The 19196-nt window shown below is 46.2% G+C and overlaps 1 protein-coding gene across 1 annotated transcript; it reads right to left on the bottom strand.

Moving 5' to 3' along the window:
• Positions 1 to 12776: 12776 nt before the first annotated feature.
• On the bottom strand, positions 12777 to 17691 carry LOC112549363 (translation initiation factor IF-2-like). Its single transcript, XM_025197592.1, has 2 exons — positions 17670 to 17691; positions 12777 to 14312 (listed from the first exon to the last, which is right to left on the bottom strand). The coding sequence occupies exon 2, from the start codon at positions 13791 to 13793 to the stop codon at positions 12777 to 12779; it is 1017 nt and encodes a 338-aa protein (XP_025053377.1). The 5' UTR covers positions 13794 to 14312; positions 17670 to 17691.
• Between the last annotated feature and the right edge of the window lie 1505 nt (positions 17692 to 19196).

Genomic DNA, 19196 nt, shown 5'->3' with positions numbered 1-19196 from the left:
CCATTAGACTTTATACAGTAAATACAATTCATATAAAGAAGTCAGCTGACCACACATCTTAATGAGACTGGACAGACTTGCAATTTGTTAAGGTCAGGGAAATATCTATTTGGGACAAGTTATAATACACTGTTTTCAAACAAGTGGCAAGTTTTTCATCTCTTTGTAGATGATTTATTGGCATGATACAAACGTGTAACTCAATAACATATACATTTACAAGACTACCATGAAGAGCAATCTATGCTGCTTTGGAAAAAGAATTGGCAGTTCTCCTGGGAGGTGAACAGTTCATTAGAAAAAGAATATGAAAAAAGGAAAAGGAGAGGAGACTAGCTGGCAAGCTTATGGCAGTCTGGACAAAAAATGTGGAGTGAGCATAGGATTCTTAAATTCTCAGTAAGATTTTATCCATTTACTTTCCCATTTCACTAAGCAGTCCACTGATTCCTACTGTCTGTGCTACATGGCAGCTCTTTAGAGCTTGGTTCTCTTTTTGTTGTACCTTGTGATCCATCTTCTGTCTCTGACAGTATGGGCGCATCTAGACGAGCACACAAATGTCTCTTGCAGCATCTCAAACCCCTTTGAGATGCTGCAAGAGGCACATGCGGGAACAAAAAAAATGTTCTCTGTGCTGCAAATTAGCAGTGGGGGCAAAATTAGAACCCTGGATATCCAGGGCACAAACAGTACCCTGGGGGGAAAATACAGGGCAGGACACAGTCCCGGAGCATGCCCTGAGACAACCGGAGGCTTGGTTCTCCACAGAGATGCTCTGGTAGCTGGCCCTTGCCCCAGGGCTGAAGCACACTGCCTGTCCATGCTGCAGTGTGCCAGCCACAGGGAGCTGGACCCCGGCTCCGTGCTGGTAAGCAGGGTAGGTGGGGGTTAGAGAAGTGGGGAGGGGAGCATGGGGGGATCCCTGCTGGCTCTATCCCCCGCCCACTCCATGAGCACTGTGGATCGCTCCTCCCTCCAGCCCCAGCCCCAGCCCCCACCAGCTCCTGCAGCCCCTGATTGCTGCCCCATCTGGCCCCAGTATCCCAGCAATTGAAAAAAAAAGCAAAAACAAAAAAGCCCCGCACTCACTGAAAATAGCAGCTGCTGTCGGGGTCACAGGGGCCTTATGGCAGGATCCCCCCACCCATCACAGGGCCCGAGTGACAGCCTCAGTGCCCCCAGCTGCCCGATGGTGTTTGGAGCCATGGTGCCTTACCAACCCCAGCTGCACCTGAACGATGGGGCAGTGGCAGTGCAGGTGCCAGGTGGCCGGGGCTGGTCCCCACTGCCCTGTGCTGTGCGGGGACACTCTGCCACAAGGCTCCAGTGACCCTAACAACAGCTGCTACTGCCAGTGAGTGCAGGCCTTTTTAATTTTTTTCAATGCCCCGACTGCTGGGGCTGGGTGGGAGGGCATCAGGGGTGGGGCCAGGCAGGGGAGCAATTGGGGAGAGGGTGCTGGGTGGTGGTGGTGGGGCTCTGCTATGTGGCCCCAGAGCTCCCAGAGGCCCTGCTACTGCTGGTGATTGCAGGGCTTTTTTTTTTGGTAGCCCCTATGGGGGGCCGCGGGCCCTGTGGGGGGGCTGTAGCCCTGTGGGGGGCAGTCTGTAATCTGTGCGGGGGGGCTGTGCCCTGCTAGGGGGAGGGGACCCACCCCTCCTGAGCAGCCCCTCCCAGAGTCCCCCCATGATCCACCCACACCTACACACACACCCCATGGCCCCCCACATCCCTCCACAATCACCCACATCCTCCCACCCCTCTTTCCACCCTGCTTCTGCAAACCCCATATCCCCCCAGCACACACCCTGAATGCCCAACTGCTAGACAGGATGAGACCTGCTGGCAGGAGCTGTGGCTGCAGGGGCAGCTGTCCCAACATCCTGGTTAGTGAAGGGATCAGGGGGAACTCTAACTGCTCTATGGTAAGCAAACCAAAGCCAAACAGAAAAACATATAGGTATTTAGAATTCTATTTATTATGATGATAGAGACACTGGTAGGCTTCCAAATTGCTTTAACACTAGATATATCAATAAAACATAGCCCAACTGTCTAACTGTCTAACTCTCTTGCTCTTTCTCTCTATATAGTGGTCTTTTGTTTTAATTGTGAGGAACATGTATTTTGGGATATTTTACAGAGTGACTTTGGGATTTTTTTTATCAGGGATTTTTCAGTTTTCAAATAGGGAACACCAGAATTTCTGCTAGGGAGGCAAGTGGCAGGACCCAGACAGAGAAGCCTGCTCAGAGTTGGCACCTTGGACCCAGCTGAAGGTGGCTGACATCCTGGCCAGTTGGGGCCAAGAGGACATGCACTGATAGTTCAAAGCAGGCCACCACACTGAGAATATCTTCCAAGTGATAGCTGCCCAGATGACCGGGCAGGGGCACACATGGCAGTAGTGCCACACAAAGGCCAACTCAAGGGCCACCCCGCCAGCCACAGCCCACTGGCAGCTGGGCCAGAGGGGCAGATGCCTCTAGTGGCTGTGCAGTCCCCATCCACGTCTGGCAGGTGTGTAGCAAGTCACAGCCAGGCAGCAGCCCCCACTGCCAGACTGCTGCAGTGAGTAGAAGGTAAGGAACTCTCAGGGCTGTTTCAGCAGTACAGCTGGAACAAGGGGTAGTGTCCACAGGTACCAGTTGGCTGGGCCCCAGAAGCTCCTGAGAGCAAGTAGCCCTGAGCTATTCACCAGGGAAGCTTTTTGTACTGCTGGGGCCAGCACCTGTGCTGAAGCCAGGCCCTAACTCCCCCTGGCTTCAGATCCAGGAGGAGCTGTGCAGGGTTATTTTGCCCCAAGTGGCACAACTTGCACCACACCAAAGTGCATATCAGGGCATGTGCACTGAGGCAAAAAATCCCGGCTGAAATTTGCACTGCTTCTATTTGAGTTGCTGCAATTGCACGTACCTGCATGCGTGGGCCACCCTTTGTGTCTAATAAGGTTACCTTTCCTTGCATCCTTTCGCTCTTTAGGAATGCACATTTTGCCAGCTCTGCAGACCTTTTACCTTCACATGATGTTTAAAGTGCAGAGCTTAAAAATACTAGTCTCAGAATTGCCCAGCACAATATGTACGTTAGAGCAATGGAAAATAATGTAAGTTTAACCAAAAAACTGAAATGATCTGTTTTCAAATTATTTGAACAGTACACTGATATTTTCTGAAATTTTGCATTTTTTCCTATATTTATAAAATAGCACATAAATGACAAATAAACACCCAATTATGGTAAAATATATATAACTTTACCACACACACACACACATATATATATATATATATATATATAGCTATATAGATGTATATCATATATAAATTCATAGTTGTGGTTATATGTGTGTTTGTGTGCATATTGATACACACACACATACACAAACACACATTACCACAACTATTTTTTTTAACTATTTTTTTTATTACTTGTCTCTCTAGTGTGGAAAAACTATTAAAAATAGTTTTTCTACACCATTTTTTTAACTATTTTTTCAACTATTTTTTTTAACTATTTTTTTTATTACTTGTCTCTTCCACTCTGAGAGGCTGTACCTACAACCTTTTCTCTAGTACGTTCCATATTTTGTAGTCAGAACAACCTATGAATCAACTCTGGAAAATACTTTTCAGGAATTAAGTCTCATTCTCATGTTATAATAGGCAACCATGTCATGTAATTGATGCATCATGTAACTGAAACAAATATTCCATTTTGGAGGCATCCACCTGCTGGCCTGAACTATTGTCTTGGGAAGTCTGCTGCTTGCCTGAAGCTTGGATCTGAGACGTCATGGAAGGATTATTGAGACTCATCCAGCCCTCTGACTTCTACCTTGTGTTGCTTATGCATGTAGGCACCAGTGAGAATTCCAGAGTGACCCTGAGCAAATCAAAATTGACTACAAGGCTCTAGGTGCAAGGGTGAAGGGGATGAGGCCTCAGGTGGTATTCTCCTGACTGACTGAATCACTCTAGTCAAGGGGAAGGGCCTGAGCAGGAGCAGATTCATCCTGCAAATCAATGCATGGCTGTGCAGATGGTGTTGCCAGGAGGGCTTTGGCTTCTTCAACCATGGGATGCTGTTGCAAGAAGGATTCCTTGGAAGACCTGGGATGCACCTGACGAAGAGAGGGAAGAGCATTTTTGCAGAAAGGCTTGCTAACCTAGTGAGGAGGGCTTTAAACTAGGCAATGGAGACCGAAGCCCTGAGGTAAGTGGGACATTGGATATTCTGGAGGAAGCACAAGCAGGATGGGGTGACAGGGGAGGCCTTCTCATTCCTCCTGAGAAAGCAGGACAATCAGCTAGTTACCTCATATGTTTGTACATGAATTCATAGAGCCTGAGAAACAAGCAGTAAGAATTAGAATGCCTTGCACAGTCATGGAGCTAGGTTAAAATAACAGACTATGACTAGACTAACAGAGACTTTGTTGAATTACTCGCATGACTATAGCACTGTCATGGATGGGTATAAAAGGTTTAGGAAGGACAGACGGGAGGAGAAGAGGAGTTACTCTTTATGTAAAAGAGCTGTATGATTGCTCAGAGGTTAAGTATGAAACTGGAGTTTGGCCTGTTGACAGTCTCTAGGTTAGCATCAGAGGGGAGAACAACAGGAGTGATGCTGTGGTATGTCTGATATAAATAGGGGTCTATTGAACTCTAGGAGGTGGATGAGTGATTTCCTGGGCAGATCCAGGGGCTGGCGGCCATTTTCATGGTGTGGCCCTCCCATGCCTCTGATTGGCTAAGAGACCCTGGCAGTCCTGCCTTTCCCCACAGATTGCCAGATGGCCCAAAACCACAGTTTAATTGCTTAATACTGTTTCCCTTAATGACTTTGGTGGGCTTAATCTGGGGATTAAATCCATGGAAGCCATTAAGCGACACATTATTAAGCAATATAAGCATTTAATTAAACTGTAAACTGAAATGTGTTATGACATTAAAGCTATACACACCATGAATTGTACCTAATACCAACTATATGCACTTTATTAAAGGATATTGTAAAAAGGAGTTTACTCAACGCTAACCTTGAGATAGGGAATTCATACTAGCTATTAAAGGCTAGCGTGCTGCATCCAGTAGCAATAGCTGCAGACATTCTCTGTATCTGTGAATGCCTGTTTGTACACTGCGATGACAAGCTCAGCATGCACTGAGTTGGTTGGAATGGTGAGGCAGCATCTTGCCAGAGCATAGAGATGTAGAAACCGGTCACAGACAGAGTCCCAGAACACAGGCACAGGCATCTGGCACTCTTCAACAAAGTTCATGTAAGCAGCATGCTTGTTATCATGTTCTTTCCACCATCCCAGTATTGATTTCAGTAGCTAAAGGTCACAACTCAGACCAGGCATCTAACTGGGGTCCAAAATGCAAACAGGACTAAGGAAGGAGAGAGTCGGTTGTCTAGACTGCAGTAGTAGTGACAAGTCATACCTATAGTACTGGTTCAGCTTCACAGCTATTGCCTGGTGATATGCCTGTCTATGCCAATTTTCATGAGGACAGTTTGACAGTTCTTGTGATGCCCTATTTTCAACCCAACTTATCAAATCCATCAGCTTGTTGTGTGTGTGGTGGATCACAACCTGCCAGCTTTCAAACCATGTTAGAGACTCCATGGACCGGGTGGCATTTTTAGGCACAAACATCACTTGATCTTGAATGTCACCCTGCCTTAAGAGATTGTGAAGCTTGAGCGCTAAGTATGATTTCCAGCTACTTGCTAACACAATACTGGTTGTACTGAATATGCTCAGCATTGTGATGGACAATGCTGAGCCATGAATTTCACCACATGAGCACAGGCTCTGGTGGCAGCAACACAGTGCCATGTGAGTCCCCACTTTGACTGGTGATAGACTACCTATACTATTTGCAAGCCCTGCGCAGAGCCCCACTAACCCCTCATGCACCACTAGAGTATATGTAAACTCAGAACATAGCGATGGGGGACTGGTGGAACTGCAGGCCCCATACCAGCATGGCGGGGAGCACCACAAGGCAGTGGCATACCTGGCCCAGTGACTGGATTGGAAGAATCCATAACAGAAATCAGGCTCACCAGAAAGATAATTGAGCCCAAAGTTGGGTGAGTGATAGAGTACACCAGAATCCAATCAAGCCATGCTCAGAGGTGAGTGGCTTGGTTTGGGGGGCCCTGCCCACCTTCCAGTTTTTTAGTTATTTAGGTTAAATTTTTGGTGGTGTTGGGATTTTCAGAAGCTGCATAACAGTGGCTTCATCCCTTCTCACCAGGCCCCAGTGTAGGCAAAGAAGCCCCATCATCATGCCAGGACACTGGACTGCCAGGATTGATTGTAACACCTGAGAGCAAAGGGGTGGCATGTAGGGGAGGAGGAGCCCCACAGAAAATGTGCCAATAAAATGAACCCCAGGCCCCTAAAGGAACCACTGAGCACCACCTCCAGAGGTATACCAGTAAGCAGCAAATCATGGCGGGTGAATAGCCTTAGGTGCAACATGGCCCAAGGTGGTAGAGCAGACCTATTAGCCCGTATGATGGGCATGAGCCTGTCACATGTTCCTGACAGCTGAAACTACTTTCTGGTAAGTTTTTTTTTGTTTGTTTTGGGGATTTTTTGTAGTAAGCCTGCCAAACTTGGAAACTTGGACAAACATCTAGGGAGGAGCAGAAGAGTACTGCTTGGGCATTCAGGGGTGATTCAGAAAGCTCCAAAGTGCAATTGGAACCTATTTAAAAAAATAGCCTCTCCTATTTTTTAAATTAGCCTATTTTTCAAATCTAACATAAGCTTCCTAACTTTAACTGGGCCACTTGCCTTATGGGCAGAGTTTACTCTCTTCCTGTGGATACGCAGGATAGATAAGGCATGAAGAATATGAGCAGGAACAGTAGCAGTTCCTGCACTCTCTTTGGACAGCAAAGGCAATGTTAATGAGGTACAGCCTCCATGGTATCCTGTGCTGAAAGATGGTGCAGCTTATGCACTCTGAAGTTCTCTGAAACATAATACTTTCCTTAAAGGAGGTGGAACTTGCCTTTATCTCACTACACGTAAGTAGCAGTCTAGATGTTATTTTGGTCTGAATATAGATATACATAGTCCACAACTCAACTTCCAGCTATAAACAATGACTTGCACAATGAAAAAGTTGCACTAAAACATTTTAAACTGTGGCAATTAAGAAAGAAAAAACTAAATTAGTCTGTTAAAAAAGAGGTGGACAACATCTCCTTAAATCTCTTTATCAAGGACCTGCAGAACAGTCTCAAACCAGATCCAATGTAGAGGAAACTGAAGAGTTAACAGATAGCACATTCTTTCTAACAAAAACTGTGTGCTACTGTTTGCACTCAGTGTCTGCTTAACACTTAACTCATCATTCATTTGCCTGACTCACTTTTTTCAGCTATTTACTTTGATACAGCAATAATGGAGCCCTTTATGCTATTGCTGTGCACTCACCCATGCACACCAAATTAACAGAGGATCTTTCTCCTTCAGAGTTAGCTTCAATGAGCCCACTTTGAATCTTAGAATGAATGTCCTTCCTGACCTTCAGACCAGGTTGTTTCTAAAAAAATGATTTAACTAGAGTGGCCAGTAGACATGGATGGCAGGGTATTGTTTACTGTCCAGTTGATGGAATAAGCCTATGATCATTAAAGAAAAATAGCACTAACTGGTAATTCAAAGGCCCTAGTACCTGGAAACAAACCCCACATTTTTTTGCAAAATAGTCTTTAAGTTTAAAGGTATCTGGGGCGCAATTTTCTCTAATGTTACTAAGACAATTTCCACTTATAACAGAACAATATTAAATATCCTAATAGTACTTATTACTATGAAAATTAAACTGGTACTATATGTTTTATTTCCTGTTTTACTATGTGCAGCAAACTCTCCCAAATTAAAAGATATTGTGGGTGGGTGGGTGGCTTTTAATAAGGGATTCTCATAATTTTACAATGGATTATCATTATTATGAGAATGTAAATTAATGGACTAAAGTGATTGATATTATATATTGTATTTATTTTTCAGAAATGGTAATTTGGGCAATTAGAAATACAGCTTTTTAAAAGGAAAATACTGTTATAAATGCAAATATTTGAAGCTAATTTTTGAATAGGTTGAGCTATCCTGTTCTGAAAGAGTTAATAAGCTTCTTCACATGTAATTTTTTGTTCATTTTCATAAGTAACTGATGATGTATTTCAAATGTTAATCTTAGAAAAAATGTTCTCCTTCGACAAACTATTTTTAGAAAGATTAATTAAAATTCCATTCAGTAGGTTGAAAAGAAAGTTAACACAGACAGATAACCTGTTATGTTTTTAATTTTCATCTAAATCTGCCCTGTCCTGTATATTGCTCTCAAGTAGAAGGCAGTAGTATTAATGTGAGTGTTATACAGTCACATTTATGACTCAACACCCATTCAGACTGAAGGATTATAGTGATGTATTTTTATACAGTCGATAATAAAAAAATTATAAAAAAGATACTGAAATCACCCACATAAATGGGACAAGATATATAGATTTGTGTCTAAATATTTTTTTTCAAGATCCCCATTTTGTTAGTATAAAGCCCATGTCATTTTACTGTAGGTTAATAGGATAGATACCTGTGGGACTTTGACTTTTTCATTCTTTATCAAAGCAGTAAAGCTACTATACTTGCCAGTTAATGTTTGAAGCTTTAGGAAAGGATAACAGACCAGAAAGCTAAGCTGTGTTAGGACTGCTCCCTACATTGCAAGTAGTCAGGATTTGAATTCCCCTCAAGGATTAACCAACTCTTTTATTTATTTATTTGACATTTGTGGAGGCTGCTATCAGAATAGTTTCAGCCTTCCAGGGCAATGGCCACCACCTTGCACAGAGGTCTTCCAGAACTAAGTAAATAAGTATTTTTAGCTAGAAAGTCATGCTCAAACTTAAAGCCGTACTGAAGATCAGGTATGGAGCACTACAGATAGCACTAAGTGAACACAATAACTACCTCCTTTAACTTCAAAACAGTAATATCAGTGAGATGGCCTAACCTCCAGATCTTGTATAAGGACAAGGAAGGAGTTAACAAATAGACCATCCAGCTATTTGTGCAGTACTATACATTGGGCAAGTGGATAAGAAGGGACATCCATCTTGTCTTTTTAAGTGATAAGTTCTAATCTTGAATCAAGGGTTTTAAATGTTTGTCCTGACAAATATTGTAGCATAGACTTTGTTAATGAAAGTTCAGCCCAAATGGTCATTTATCTTTCTTAAATGGTAGAATATTATTGTAAATTCCTCCTGCATTTTTTTATTAATTATAACCTAAGTTGAGTGCCTCTTAGGCATTTTGCTTTAAGAACTTGGGCAAAATCTGTTGGGATTTATGACCCAGATACCTTGTTCTGGGCAGACCCAAAACCTCAGACTGATCACAACCTCTTCATTTGATAATAGGTGAATTTTATTGATACACAGTGATGGCAGATAAGAATAATGCAAACAATTCTATATCTAACAGTTCCAGGGTTCACAGAGTCAAGGTATGTCTGGCCAGTATGCAAGCTTCACTCTGAGGTTCTCTCTTGAATGTCAGATGTCAGCAGCCTGGAGGTCAGAGGCTGAGGCCTACCCTCCCCCAGTAGAGTGGGAGAGATAGATTGGCAGTGCAGCCTCTGTGCATGGTGTCCTTGAGTTCTCCTCTCGGGGACCCTTTTCTGCTCTGAAATCCCTCCTTTTGTATTCTTTCTCCCCCTCTGACTCTTTATCTCTGGGCATTGTTGATTGGTCTCCCTGTGGTCATCATATTGTCCACATTCTGTCCTGTCAGCATATTCCTTTGTTTCACAAACCCATCACATGCATACATCCTAACCTGGGGTTTTATTGGGCCTCCTAATTGGGTCCGTCTACTAAAATTGGAAATCCTAAGGGCTCTGCAATTGGGCACTGTAACCTAATGCCACCTCATCTCATGTTATGGAACAATGTGGTACATGCCTTCAATTTCCCAGCTTGTATTTCTGCTTGCCTGTGTCAGACAAAGTGGACCTTGAAAGAAGCTTTGTCACAAATGGGTTTTTAGAAATCAATTAACCCTTGCCATTGCCCTGGACCATGCAATCTATTTTACTTACACACCAGTTCTCAAAAGCAAACCTCTAAATATCATTTTTTAGCCATCAAAACCTACAATGGGACTTTGGGAGGATATGAGAGCCTAACTGCTACTTCGGGCATCCCCAGTCCAAATTTAGACCTTCCGGGCACATATAGCTACCACCTAACTTTGTACATTCCTGAAGCCAGTAGTATCCTATGCTTGTAGCATTGCTGTTCTCCAGGCATCTAAGGTTCTGCTTCTGGACATGCTTCATAAGTAGGACCTGGTTTAAATCAGAGGCCCAGCTCACAGTATGGAAGCTGCTTTAATCTTGGAGTTCCCCCTGCATACTTCCCCCCCCCCCCCACTGATTGGTGGAGGGGTCCCATCAGCCCCACCACTTGCCACTAACCCCTGCTGGCCAGAAGGTGAAAACCACATTTTTAAAATTACCCCTTTTTTGCCTCCTATATAGCTGGGAAGCAAAAACCGCAGCATATTTAAAACCACAATTTTTACCTCCCAGCCATCAGGAGCAAGCAGTGAGTGACTGGTGGCACCCCTCCACCAAACAGCTCAGGGGGGGCGTGTGGGGGGAATTCCAAGATTAACGGAGCTTCCACACCATGAGCTGGGCCCACAATTTAAATGAGGTCATACCCCTAAGTGCCTTAGCCTTGACAATGCTGAGCATATAGCTCATGCTTAAGTCTCATGATACACAAACTCAATTTCTGCCTACCAATCTCACTTGAGAGAATCAAACTGATAGATGTTCTCAGAATTCACTTAGTGTATTGTAACAGCTTGTAGTGTTGATGTTACTTGCTACCTCTGTATCTAATAGTTCAGTGGTTAGCATCCACCTAAAGTGTGAGAGACTTGGGTTCTGTAGGGATTTGAATCCATATCACTTGTAAGAGTACCTAAAACCACCAGACTATTGGGTATTTAATATTTCCTGTTAAAGTTATTCCATTTTGGGCTACAGAAACAATGAATTTATAGCCTAGTGCTCATCAGGGCAAAGGGGGACCTGGATTAGTGAGCAGGGACTGAAATTCATGTGTCCTCTTTCCTAGTAGAATTCCCTAACTATTATAGAGCATTCCCTTTCTTCCCTGTCTGCTACTCTCACTCTCACCAGCTGACTTGGCATAGGAGGAGCTCCAGAGCTGCTCCTACTCTGTTACAGCTGGGATGCATAGGTAGCATGTCTCAGCTGAGTGGGAGAGGACAGATTCCTCCTCCCTGAGCCTGCTTCTGGGGTGGTAGCGGGCACCCAGGAGAAGTAGGAGGGGGTGAGGAATGGGACCTGCCTGCTACCATCTCTGCTGCTGTCAACAACTGAGCCCAGCTCCTGCATAGCCCAGCTGGAGCAGGGCAGAAGCAGCTTTGGAGCTCTGCCTGCCTCTGGCTCAGCCAGGGGCAGTGGGGAGAGTGTCTGCTGTGGGCAGGAGAGGGGGGAATGGGAGGGGAAGGGATATGCTATTTATCACAGAGGGGAAGAGAGGGGGTACTAAGAGGGATGGCAGGATTTTTACCAGCTTGTAGGGCTTTAAAATATCCCTGGCTTCTTCTTCCATGTCATGGTCCATCCAGGGGTGCAGAAACACCACTGTACCCCCTCTAGATCTGCCCCTGGGCCAGAGAGGGAATACTCTATAGTAGTTAGAATATTCAACCAGGAAAGGGGACATTTGTATTTCAGACACTGTTCACTATTACTCAGTAATTTTATCTGAGGCAGAATTGACAGGCTGGTATCTGGCATCATGTCTTAGGACAGAGTATGTGCTGACCATGCAACCAAATCCTTGAGGGTGTGGCATCAACAACTGCATAGGCATTGATTTGTTTGATTTCTCAGCTTGATGGTGTCTATTTTCTTATGATTCCTTTCTAAAGATCCTAAGGAAACAAAGAGAAAAGCAGCCAAAACTTGGAAAAAGCAGAGAAAGTGAATGACAAGGAAAAGTTCAGGCTGACTGTAGATAATTTATCCTGTAAAGCATATCATATATCGTAACCTGTGAAATATAAAGCTTAACTTGAAATACCACTGCCTGTATGTTAGAGAAAGTTTCACTATACATTTGAAGCTCTTTCATGGATATAATGGATTCTTGAACATATTAAAAATAACCAATGGCAAGTAATTCAGAAAGTAAAATGCAGTTTTAACAAATGGCAAACTGTGTGCTAACAAGATTGGGAAATATGAGCTGATTTCCATATGCAGAAACATGTGGAAAATCATTTTAAAGCCACAAACTGCTTGAAAAGTATATTTATAGTATAATGAATAACTGTGGATATATCTACTTTGTTACAGTTCAGGATCCACTGTCTTGTCAACACCGCTTTGATTCTGAGTATAATTAAACCTCTGTTGGAGACCTGGTACAAAGTAAATAATCAACATCATGATTTCTGTACCTGTGAGCAGTACCTACTTAGTCCCATGTTTACTTAAAAAGAAAAATCCATCATACATAATTATGGGACAAATAATCATGATGCTAAACCCCAGACTTGTTTCTGTTTCCCAAACAATAATTGTTTTTTGCTGTTCTGTTAATTGATAGCATGTAGTTTTCTGTGTTTCTAAAATGCTAATCATCAATCACTCCTAAAGCTTTCTTTCAGATTTCTTATTAATCAGTTACAAAATCAGTTTGGGGCAAGGAGCAGAATGAAGAGGGAGCCGGGCACACATGCATCCCCACACACACGTGTGCCCCCTTACCTCACCGGCGGTGGTGGAGGTGGTGGCAGCAGCAGAGGCAGCAGAGGGGGCAGCAGCAGCTGATCCCCCTAAGGTAAGTGGGGTGGAGGGAGCTGGTGCAGCTGAGGCAGATCCGGAGGGGAAGCCCCCTGGATCCCTTTTAGCCCAGCTGGCAGGGAGTCGTGCTTCTGGGCCGCACGTGGGTTCCGCGTGTGGACAGGGGGAGGCCTGGGGGGGGACTGATCTCCCCAAGCAAGGGAGCACTGCTGGGGCAGTCCCTTGGGGCGGTGGCACCAGCCACCCCAGAAACTCAAGGCTGCTTTCACTGGGAGAGACTGTAGGGAGAGGGGCTGCTGGCAGGCACTTCCGGGGTAGCCAGAGCACTTGATTGGCTGCAAGGGCAGATGCAGCAAATTCAAACCGTGGCCTTGAAAAGCCGTGGTTTGAACCAACACCTGGCAGTTGGAGGCATGGAGCAGAGTATGGAGGGAGCCAGGCACACGTGTGTCCCCACACACACGTGTACCCCCTTACCTCACCAGCAGCGGCGAAGGCAGCTGCAGCAGCAGAGGCAGCAGAGGGGGCAGCAGCCGCTGATCCCCCTAAGGTAAGTGGGGCAGAGGGAGCTGGCACAGCTGAGGTGGATCCGGAGGGGAAGCCCCCCAGATGCCTTTTAGTCCAGCTGGCAGGGAGCTGCATTCCCGGGCCGCATGTGGGCAGCGCGCATGAACAGTGCATGCAAACAGGTGCGCTTTGGAAGGGCGTGCTGGCATTTGCACCGGCGTTTACACAAGGTGGGCGCATGGCAGCGGTCCAGAAGGAGCCTCCAATAGGTGAGAGAATTTGACTCACAGCTTCATGGACATGGTACAGACATGGAGCGCAGCTGCTTGGGGCCCTGGTGGTGCCACCTGCTCTGGGCTTCTCTGAGGCCTCCACCCAGACGGAGCTCATGGCAGGGTCAGCGGCCCCCTGCGCCCCTGTCTGTGGGGGCAGTCTGGTGGGGATCCAGAGGTTGGTAGTAGGAGAGGGGTCTGGTGGTTCCCTTGCCTGTCCCTCCTGTGCCTGACTTAGGGACCTGGAGGAGCAGGTGAGGGAGCTGCAGGCTGAGGTGAGCAGGCTGCTGGGGATCAGGGCTGCAGAGGATGAAATTGACACCTATTTCCATTCACTGTAGGACCAGTCATCCAGCATAAAGACCCCCCAGGAGAGATGCACAACAGAGGAGTGGCAGAAGGTACCCACCAGAACCAGGGCTGCTTGGGCTAGCATGGTAGAGTCTCCGCAGGTACAACTCAGGAACAGATACGAGACCCTAGCAGCCTTGGAAGAGAAGGATGAAGGGGATGCCTCCAACGGGGATGATGCCACTCCACGTATGACAAAGATGGCACAGAGAGGGAGCACCAGGAGGAAGAAACGCCGGGTCCTCATCATCGGGGATTCCATCCTAAGGGGAACAGAGGGTCCCATCTGCTGACCTGACCCCATGGCATGCAAGATTTACTACATGCCTGGGACTCAGATTCAGGATATCACAGAGAGCATCCCAGCCTACATTTGACTCTTGGACCAGTACCCCATTGTCCTTATCCATGTGGGAACAAATGATGCAGCCAGGCATCCCAGACCACATCATGAAGGACTTCGAGTCCTTGGGGCCCAAGCTCAAGAAGACAGGGGCACAGGTGGTATTCTCCTCTATTCTCCTGGTAAGTAGACATGGATGGTGACACGAGGCCTGCATCGATGAGGTTAACTGGTGGCTACGGAGTTGGTGCTACCAGGCAGGCCTCAGGTTCCTGGACAACGATCCACACTTTCACGCAGGGGGCATGCTTGGGAGTGATGGGCTACATCTCTACTCTAAAGGCAACCGTGTCTTTTATTCCAGGTTGGCTGATCTTGTACGGCATGCTTTAAACTAGCTTCGCCAGGTGATGGGGCCACATGAGGACATGAGGACACCTCCCAGCCAAGACAGGTGATGTGCACAAGGAGTACCCAGGGAAGTGACAGGGGTCCAGGTGGTCCTAAGAATTGGGGGGTGGTGCATTCACCAATACAGGGCTTTAAATGCCTCTACACTCATGCTTGTAGCATAGGGAATAAGCAAGAGGAATTCACCCTCTAGATAGCTAGTACAAACCCGGACATAGTAGGGCTCACAGAAACTTGGTGGGATTCATCCCACGACTGGACGGTAAACATTAGGGGCCACAGACTATACAGGTGGGATAGAATGGGGAGGAAAGGTGAGGGTGTGGTGCTCTATGTCAAAGAGCAATACATGTCCTTAACTAACAGGATGGGGTCAGAGGAGAGACAGACTGAAGTGCTCTGGGTCAGAATACAGGGGGGTCATGGGGAAACAGACTTAACGGTAGCGGTCAACCAAGGGGAAGAGCTGGACTGCAAATTCTCGGGTCAGCATGCAGAGGCAGTTAAGGCAAGGGATGTAGTCATCATGGGTGATCTAAATTACCCAGACTCTGCTGGGAGGAGCAGTCAGCCAGGTCTGACCACTCATGAAGGTTCCTTGCTGAGATACAGGACCTCCACCTAACCCAGGAGTTGCACAGTCCTACCAGGGGGAATGCCCTGCTGCACCTGGTCCTGGCCACAGGCGATGACCTGGTGAGGGGACTCCAGGTTCTTGACTTGGGTGACAGTGATCATCACCTACTGGAATTCACCATCCAGCGCAGGGTGTCAAGGGCCTGCAGCAAGGCAGTAGCCCTTGACTTCAAGAGGCTCAACTTCAATGAGTTGAGGAGATTGGTACGAGGGGCACTGTGTCCTGGAGGGTAGGGGAACTGGGTGTCCAAGATGAGCGGTCATTCCTTAAGGAGACGATCCTTCAAGCCCAAGGGGTGACAGTCCCAATGAGAATCAAAGGGAGCAAGAGTGCTCAAAAGCCCCCACATGGATCAAAGGGGGCAAGAGTGCTCAAAAGCCCCCATGGCTCACCAAAAGCATACAGGAATGCCTGAAAGTCAAAAAGGAGGCATACACCCAGTGGAAGGGAGGGGCTATCACCAAAGAGGAGTATACCTCCATTGCTCAGGTCTGTAGAGGGGCTGTTAGGAAAGCTAAGGCGATATGGAACTAGGGCTTTCATCAAGGATCAAGGACAACAAAAATTCCTTTTTTAAATACATAGGGAGTATGAAGAAGGCGCCAGGTGACGTGGGGCCCCTGCAGGATACGCTTGGCCATCTGGTGGCTGCACCAGAGGAAAAGCCAGACCTTTTTAACGAATTATTTGCCTCCATTTTTTTGCACAGGGACCAGAACTCCCTCACTGGGATTCAGGACAGACTCAGGAGAGACTCTGCCAGGCCTAGGGTCAGGGAGGACTGAGTTAGGGATCTTCTGGAGGGGCTGGACATGTTCAAATCAGCAGATCCAAATGCTCTCCACTCTGGGGTTCTGAGGGAATTGGCTGGGGTTATCGTGGAGCCCCTGACTTGGCTTTATGAGCACTCGTGGTGCTCTGGCCAGGTGCTAGAAGACTGGAAGAAGGCCAATGTGGTCCCCATTTTCAAAAAAGGGAGGAGGGAGGACCCAGGCAACTATAGGCCCGTTAGTCTTATTTCAATCCTGGGGAACCTCTTTGAGAAAATTATCCAGGAGTAGATCTGTGAAGGACCAGCAGGAGGGATGATGCTCAGGGGCAACCAGCATGGGTTCATTAGGGGCAGGTCCTGTCAGCCCAACCTGATTGCTTTCTAAGATCAGGTCACAAAATCATTAGACGCAGGTGTCATGGTGGATATAGTCCTTCTGTACTTCAGCAAGGCCTTTGACACTGTCTCCCACCCCATTCTCATTAAAAAGGTAGGCGACTGTGGCATTGATGCCTATGCAGTCAGATGAATCACAAATTGGCTGAGGGGCTGTACTCAGAGTGGTGGTGGATGGGTCATATCCGACCTGGACAGATGTGGGCAGTGGAGTCCCCCATGGCTTGGTCTTCAGGCCTGTACTGTTCAATTTCTTTATTAGTGATTTGGATGAGGGGGTGAAAAGCACCCTGTTCAAATTCACTGACGACACCAAGATTTGGGGCAAGGTGGGCACACTAGAAGGGAGGGACGGGATACAACTGGAGCTGGACAGGTTACAGGGGTGGGTGAATGAGAATAGGATGGGATTCAATACTGACAAGTGCAGGGTGCTGCACTTAGGCAGTAGGAACCAGCAGCATACCTATAGGCTGGGGAACTCCCTTGTCATAAGCAGAGTGACAGAAAGGGATCTTGAAGTCATTATCAATTCCAAAATGAACATGGGCCGCCAATGTAAGGATGCGGACAGTAAGGCTAACTGCACCTTGTCACGCATCCATAGATGCATCACAAACAGGGCCAAAGCGGTGATGCTCTCCCTCTATGCAACGCTGGTCATGCCACAGTTGGAGTATTGTGTCCAGTTCTGGGCACCGCACTTTAGGAGGGTTGTGGCCAGCATCGAGAGGGTCCAGAGGAGGGCCACTCGCATGATCTGGGGACAGCAGGGCAGACCCTACGAGGAGGGGCTATGGGACCTGAATCTGTTCAGCCTTCACAAGAGAAGGCTGAGGGGGGACCTGGGGGCCATCTATAAACTTACCGGGGGGACCAGCGGGGTATGGGAGAGACCCCGTTCCCCTGAGCACCTCCAGGAATAACAAGGAATCAGGGCCATAATTTGTTTGAGAGTAGGTTCAGGCTGGACATTAGAAGGCACTACTTCACAGCCAGGGCAGCTAGGACCTGGAACCAACTTCCAAGGGAAGTGGTGCTGGCTCCTACCTTGGGGGTCTTTAAGAGGAGGCTAGATAATTACCTAGCTGGGGTCATATGAGCCTGGTATTCTCTCCTGCCCAGGGCAGGGTGTTGGACTTGCTGATCTGCTTAGGTCCCATCCAACCCTACATCTATGAAAAGAAATGAGGAAAGAGTTTAGTAGGATTCACAGAAAAGCAGGCAACAGAGCACAGAGAGGGTGAAAACCCCCCAAACCACATAGTATATAATTGGACCCAGAAAATAACCTGTTACAGACTCAGTGTAAGACAAGGTGATTTGATTTGAAGTGCCACATGAGAGGTCAGAAATTTAGGTGTGAATGCTGGAGAGGACTTTTTGAATCATTTTAAGTCAATGATGGAGGAGAGAGGACTGAAGGAGTTGGATTTAGAAAGTGAGCACTGCTGAATTGGCATGCAAGTGCTAGAATGAGAGTCAGTGTAGAACTGGAAGCCTGCCATGGCATTTCTGTGGGAATTGGAGTTGGAGGTCACTAAACTAAAGCTGGTGGTATTTGAAAGGACAGGATAAGGAGATGCATAAAGGGAAAGGATACAAAATTTAACACGGTTCTTCTGGTACTATTATTTGCAATATGTAGGCTATTCAGTAGCCACTAGCTTATTAAACTCTTGTTGACTATCTACAGGGCTTCTCACTAAGATCAGCTTGGTAACAACAATCAGTAGCATATGTTGACATTTACATACATAAACTGTACATTTATGTTGGACACTTACACTACACATATATTAAGATCAATCATTTCTTTAAGAGAAACTGAAAAATATTTCCTTGTGTTTAAATAGAGTAGATTACTGAAATTTAGTTGTACCCAGAATATGTTCTTGGTGCATGAACTCTCACATTTTTTCCAGATGCCTTTTTAAATGATTTTAGGACAAAAATGCTCAAATAATATTTCAACTATTAAGCATTTAAGTGCTATGTAAATGCCTCAGGCTGAGATCTTATTCTGACCCCCAGATGTGTAAGTGATGCTTAATGCCACTTGTGCAGATTTTATATGCAATTCCAACCTTGGAGTGTTCTACTGTGAATTCTCAGAAGCCATCCAAGATGGCCACCTAGACATCGAACTCCAGTTATGCTCTGTTATGATCCTATTTTACCTGGAAAAGTACATAAGTGTTGCATAAGTCTCTGACACTTTTAGTGAAAAAAACCATGACTCAGAATATTTTGTCAGACTGATCATGGCTTTTAGGGTCAGGAATTCCTCGTGGTCAGCTTGGTATTGACTATGGGGTTCTTGTCTTCCTCCTGAGTGGGCATGACCTTCTACCTGGGATATCTTGAGCATACATTAACAAACTTTTATAGAAGCAGGATAGTAGCTACTGTGGTTCCCCTGCTTTATCTGTGGCAGGTTAGGGTGTGTTGTGTCAGGATTGATGACAATTATATGAAGAGTTTAGATTATGGATTGTATAGGATGCTTTGCATAGGGATAATTCTGCCTCAGGCAGGGGGTTAGACTAGATGACCTCTGGAAATCCCATCTATCACTACTTGTCTATGATTTCTATGATTTGCCAGTGGG

This window comes from Alligator sinensis, unplaced genomic scaffold, assembly GCF_000455745.1.
Source record: "Alligator sinensis unplaced genomic scaffold, ASM45574v1 scaffold866_2, whole genome shotgun sequence".
Taxonomy (NCBI): Eukaryota; Metazoa; Chordata; order Crocodylia; family Alligatoridae; genus Alligator; species Alligator sinensis.
This window is presented reverse-complemented; position numbering and strand designations above follow the sequence as displayed.